This window comes from Uranotaenia lowii, chromosome 1, assembly GCF_029784155.1.
Source record: "Uranotaenia lowii strain MFRU-FL chromosome 1, ASM2978415v1, whole genome shotgun sequence".
In the NCBI taxonomy this organism is placed as follows: Eukaryota; Metazoa; Arthropoda; class Insecta; order Diptera; family Culicidae; genus Uranotaenia; species Uranotaenia lowii.
Window position 1 is genome coordinate 65,267,793 of NC_073691.1, and position 6,539 is coordinate 65,274,331.

General features: G+C 38.4%; 1 protein-coding gene across 2 annotated transcripts in view; it reads right to left on the reverse strand.

The window, feature by feature from the left end:
• Window positions 1-6,258, reverse strand: part of LOC129738824 (proton channel OtopLc) — a 53,335-nt gene extending 47,077 nt beyond the window's left edge. The window contains exons 1-2 of one of the 2 annotated variants that reach the window (XM_055730134.1): window positions 6,085-6,258; window positions 4,743-5,213 (exon numbers count right to left, since the gene is read on the reverse strand). In XM_055730134.1, the coding sequence (XP_055586109.1) occupies window positions 4,743-5,179 (437 nt within the window). In that variant the 5' untranslated portion in view covers window positions 5,180-5,213; window positions 6,085-6,258. Of the gene's footprint in view, window positions 1-4,742; window positions 5,214-5,272 lie in introns of both variants that reach the window. The other variant, XM_055730125.1, reaches the window with a different exon arrangement.
• Between the last annotated feature and the right edge of the window lie 281 nt (window positions 6,259-6,539).

Genomic DNA, 6,539 nt, shown 5'->3' on the forward strand with positions numbered 1-6,539 from the left:
TGTGTGTCCCCGGTCAAATGGGAGACATGGCGCATGTTTTTCAACAACATTTTTTATCTAATCTATTCCCTGAAATTTCAACTAACACAGTTGGATTAATTTCTCCACAGTAAAAGAACAAAATTACAAAACCAGTTTGATTTCGCCCCAACTCGATTTTGTTAACCTAAAGTGTACGCGAGTATTCCAAAATCGAAAAGGTACCTTATCAATCTTTTATTTTAAAACTTGATCTCATCTTATTTGAAAACTGGGATCAGGGAGGGGTCTCAAAGAACCATTCCAAATATCCTCCCATGCCAAATTTAGTTCAATTTGCTAGATTATTTCTCCAGCTATGCACAAAATAATATAGGAGCCTCCTCCCCCTTTCAGTTCAAAACCATCTTGGGAACATTTCGTTCACACAAATACACTCGCTTTCCAAATTTTAATCCCCTCGATTGATCCGTTATCGATTATTTTCAAAAAAATGTATGGCCCTTCTCCCCTCTTCCTACCCCTTCAATGCAAGTAAGGAGGGGACTCAAACAATCATTTAACTTTTCTTCATATCCCAAAATCCTTACTTGCCAAATTAGTTCCATTTGATCGAATAGTTATCGCATAATGCAATGAAATTGTTTGGAAGCTCTCCTCCCCCTTTCTTTCTCTCCACTGGAAGAAGCGAGTGGTCTCAAAAAATCTTTGAAACATTTGTCGTACCCAAAAACCCTCGCATGCCAAATCTGGTACCTTTTGATTGATTTACTCTCGAGTTAATATGATATGTTAAAGCATATAACCTCTACCCTTGCTATCTTTTTAATCGAAAGATTGAAAGGAACCTAATATTCATAGAAATATTTCTCATATTCAAATACTCTTCCATGCCAAATTTGGTACCACTTGCTTGAATGGTTCTCAAGTTATGAAAAAAATTATCTTGGTCAATTTCAGTATGAAGGAGAGGCTTTAAACTATAATAAGAACTTGCCCCGGCCTCGAAGGCACCCTCTTGCCAAGTTTCAAGCAAATCAGTTCAGAAGTTTCCGAGTCTATAGGGAACAGACGTACAGATATACATCCATTTATATATAGGTTTTATTAACAAATAAAAAAAAATATGTGAAATTTAGCTTTCGTGAAAGCACTTTAAAACAGTAAATAATTTAACATTGTTCAAAGAAAAGTTATAAAACTACATTGAAGTTTAAGAGTTTAACATAAAAAAATCAACTTATACATGTTAAGAATACATTTTTGAAATGTAAAAATGTTATCAGTAAAAAATGTGTTATGACAGATCTGGATTCTGGTTTCAGTTTTTTATCTTGTTTGGATACAAGAGTTCAATCATTAAATGCGAAAATCAAATCTTACTCTCAAGTTCATTAACTACGACAAATGAAATAAACGTTTTTAGATTATACTGAAAAATAGAAAATCCATGATAGCAACCCAGACCTGCGAATGAATTAAACAAAAGTAAATCATGCAGTTTTAAGTTGAAAATTTATGAAATCGAATTCAATTTAAAAACAAATATCAATAATGTAGAACGTGAAAGAAATTGTGGATCTGTCAGTTGACTTGCAAAGTATTGAACACATTAAAAAAGCAAATCTATATATATGTATAAAAATGGATTTCTGTCTGTCTGTCTGTCTATTCCCTATAGACTCGGAAACTACTGAACCGATTTGCGTGAAACTTGGCAGGTGAAGGTATTGGAGGCAGGGTGAAGGTTCCTCTCTCATGAAGGGGGGGAGATAGCTCCCAAATAAAAAAAGAATTTTTTGCATAACTCGAAAACCAATCAAGCAGATGGTATCAAATTTGGCATGGGGTGGTATTTGGGAGCGACGAATATTTCCATGAATATAAGGTACCCCTACCTCTTCTCAGAGGGCTTATAGGCATGGGGGAGAAGGGCTACCTTAGAATTTTTCATTTAACTTGAAAACTAATCAAGATATTGGAACCAAATTTTAAATGGGAAAGTATTTAGATACCAAAAAAATTTCAATGGTTATTTGAGACCCCTCCCTCTTTCCAGGTGATATAAATGGGGATAATTCATAATTTTTTAAATAACTCCAAAACTAATTAAGCAAATGGAACCAAATTTGACATGGGCGGGTATTTGGGAACGTGATATGTTCTAATGATTGTTTGAGACCCTTTCCTTCTTCCAGTGGAGAAAAAGGAAAGAGGAAGGGGAGTTTCATACAGTTTTTCTGCATAACTTGAGAACTTCAACAGCAAATGGAACCGAATTTGGGTAACGATATTTGGGTAACGATATTTGGGTAAAATCCGAGGAATGGACAAAACTATGATTCTATGATTATCTGACACACCATCCTCCTTTCAGTGAGTAGGTACTTAGGGGAAGGGAGGTGAGCCAAATACAATTAGGTTAGCATAATTTCTCAATAAATGCTGACGAAGCCAACAAATGGAAACAAATATGGCATGGAAAGGTATTTGGTTACGAGATATTTTTCTACGATTGTTATAGACCCTCACGTTTTACAGTGTAGAGAGGGAAAGAAAGGATTTAAGTCATATTTGTGTTTCAATTCGAAACTTCAGCTTTAGCTACTATTGTATAACGGTTGCTTTTGAATTATGAAATAATTTGTTCTAAAATAATACTAACAAAACAATGAAAATTTGAATAATTTCTGAAAATATAATTCTTTGAAGGGTGTAGCAAAGCACACCGGGTCAGTTAGTCTATATATATATATAAATGGATTTCTGTCTGTCTGTCTGTCTGCCTGTCTGTTCCCTATAGAATCGAAAACTAATGGACCGATTTGCCTGAAACTTGGCAGATAAGAGTATTGGAGGCCGGGGAAGGTTTCTATAATGGTTTGGAACCCCTCCCTATCCCTGGAAGGGATGAGGGGGTCTCTACAATAAATTTAATAAGTTTCCATTACTCGAGAACTGATCATGCAAATGGAACCAAATTTTTTATGGGAGTGTATTTCGGTACGAGGAAAGTTTCTATGATGGTTTGAGACCTCTCCTTTCTTCCACTGGGGAAATAGGAAATGGAGAGGGGGTCTTCTATACAATTTTCCGCACAATTCGAAAACTTATCAAGCAAACGGAACTAAATTTGGCAAGTGAGGGTACATGAGTAGGAAGAATATTTTAAAGATGGTTTGAGGCTCTTCCCTCCTTCCAGGGAAAGAGGAGGGACCTCCCTTCTCTTTATTTTTTGCAAAATTCGAAAATTAATAAAGCAAATAGAACCAAATTTTACAGGGGGGTTATTTGGGTATAAGAAATATCTAAGAAATATTATTATTTGGGACTCCACCCTCTTCGATTGGGGAGATAAAAAGGAGTGAAAGGGGGTCTTACTTACAATTTGATGCATTATTCGATAACTAATCATGCAAATGAACCCAAATTTAACAAAGGAAGATAAACGGCTACGAGTTAAGTTTTTACATAACTAATCGAACAAAAAACAAACTTATCATGGAAGTATTGGAGTGCGAGAAATATATTTTTTTATGTTTCGAGACTGCTCTCGCACTTCAACGGAAAGAGTGGAAGGAGGAGGGAGGTTTTTTACTATACTTTTTATCACTCGAGAACGTATTATTCAAATTTAACAGCAGAGGGTATTTCAATAGATTTTTTTCTTTTTCGAGGATTGTTTAAGGCTTCTTCCTCCGTTCGCTAATTCGATAGGGGGGAAGGAGAGCTCCCATACAATTTTTGTAATAACTCGAGTGCTAATCCAGTAGATGGTAACAAATTAAGAAAAGTATTTGAATTCAAAAAAATATTACTTAGGTGAATTTGTTTCCTCACTGGATAGAAAAAAGAGAAGAGAGGTGCCATACGTTTGTTTTGATAAATTCAAGAGCTCTTCAAATAAATTTGACCAAATTTTACAGGGGAGAGGAAAATGGTACGAAAAATAGTTCTACGGTTATTAAAAAACACCCTATTGTCACCTTCCAGTGAGGGATAAGAGCGAGGAAAAACAGTTTCGCACAATTTCTGGTATAATTCGAGAACTTATCCAACAAATGGGATCAAATTTGAAAGAAGTGGTATTCGAGTACGAAAACTGCAAGGGAGAAAGGCAAATAAAACCGAGTACTTAATATCAAATTTGAGAAAATTATTGAAAAACAATTTCAGATCAAGTTTTTTAAAAAATCATTTCAGAGAATCTAATCATCTTTGTATTCCAATAAAAATTTGATGTGAAAGTTTTCATTGTCAAGATATCGAAAATTCATTTGAAACAAAAACATTTTCCATTTTTTTTTTTTAGAAGTTGTAGCAAAGCACACCGGGTCAGCTAGTAAACATATAAAAAAGTTCAAAATATTCTTTGATTTAAAAAAGTATTTCAATATTTCAGAATTTTACAGCCCAAAGTTCGTCGAGATACATTCCTTGATTTTTTTTTCTTGATTTCAAAAACTTTTTTTTACATTGTCATTTGACATTGGACTGGTTTGTCATTTCACCAGATTTTATTGATAAAATTAAAATAACATTTTTAATTTGTTGTTATGTGCTACTGAAATACGAAACAATACCACAAAGCCAATGCAACCAAGATACAAATCATATGCTAGGAAGGCGGAATTTTAAGACACATTATACACATCTGTGTGTGGAAAGTCATTTTCGTTTGTTGAAATTATAGGTTTTATTTTATTGAAATGAGTACGTCATTGCAAGTCAAAGAATATATTATAACAAAATTTTTAACTTACCTTTCATCTATATCTAACGTGGGTAGAGGGGGTAAAATCGGTAGCGTAAATCCAGCACTCATCGACGGATGATCTGCCAGATCCGGCATGGGCGGCGGAACCGGTTCCAGCTCCCCGGAATCGTCCTGATCCTCCTCCAGATCCTCGGGATCTTCCGGTATGATGCCGGCACCGGAATGATGGGAAGTGCCACAGGCAGACATGACCGTCACATCCGGAATGCTTGCCGTACTGCTAGCCGTTACCGGACCCAGGGTGCTGGGAGTGGCAATACTGCCACCGGCTGTCGATGGCGTTTCAACTGCTGGAGGCACTGCCCCAGTTCCCACATCGTCTATGTCCGAGTCGATTCCTTGGGCAAAGTCCATGTAGAAGGAATCTCGGGAATCACTAGAACCTCGCCGCAGCTTTAGGGACAAATCCGGGGAACTGTCCATCTTGTATCTGGTGGAATAGGTGTTTTTGCTGATACTAGGAAAAAAAGGCTTCGTGAGGAGGGCCCAGTCAATGAACGGTACGTGAGAACGTACCGGAACACTTTCACTCAAGTGAGAGTTTAGAGTAGCAATTTACTTCCTGGTTGTTGTTTTCACTCACGTTCAGAGTAAGGAAGAAGACCGTTCACGAACCGTAGTTTTCGGGAATCAGGCTGGTGTGTGTTTTTTGCACTGAGGCTGGGGGGTCGGTTATCACAGCATCAATAACACTAACACATTGGCAAATTTTGCCTGTTTGCTCCACTTCCCACATTCACTTGCTCACTTACTCACGCCTTCGAAAGGCTCCAGCGCACGAGTTTCGTGCAAAAATGCCGATATAGAAACCTTCGTCACATCGTTGCGTTGTACTACATTACACTTTAGCCACCGCCTTACATTCACCCCGACCCTTTGCCACACCTTCTCCTCGAGAAAAAGTGATCAGGTCCCGAACCGATCGAGATCCAATTTGCCAATTTTTTCTGCCCGGAACCGAATTCAATTTCCGGACGTTGACTAGAGGAAATTATCCACAATCCTCAACAAACCATCACTAGCTTCACAAATTCGACTCTAAAAGACAGCAGCCGAACGTTGAACTTCACAAACCAACAGAAAAAAAACATAGGCGCCAAACAGCAAAACTCAATTATCTCGCCTGGCTGGGCTACCAAAATTGCATTTTGCATCGAGAACCCGTCCCCCGGGAGATGAACCACCGATTGAAGCCTTGTGGAAAGTCCTCACCCAGATTCCTTACGCGCTACCAAACGAAAACAGAAAGGATAACGAAAAGGGCAACAACATTTTGCCAAAATGGCAAATCGCTCCCAAACCCCCGTTGCGGAAATACTTTCACTCACTCGAGGCGTCAGCACACACAACAACACACCAAAGTTCAAGTATCGAGAAAATAGAAGGCAGAGAATGCGCGCGCGGAACGTCCGAATACTTTAAAAACCGGGACTGCTCCGTAATGTTTCTCCGAGAACGTTCACGACGATACTGGTTGGCACTCTGGAACGGCTACCGGGGGATGCCCTGTTTGCTGACTGATGTCGTCGTCGTCGGCTGGAATGCGCGATTGACCCGTATTCGCCTAACAAATAACAACGGCTATGCTCCTAAATGGGGGAAAACTCAACCACACTCGGTCCATTCACATCCACCAGCCGAACCGAGTTGAGACAAGTGCTATCTATCTCTAGTGTTGTGGTATCCCAAAACATCTCTTCTATTGCCCATTCGACACTCCGCTACTTCCTACTGGGAACAGGCAAGGCAAGGGTATGACGATGCTCGTTCTCGCTCAACTGCT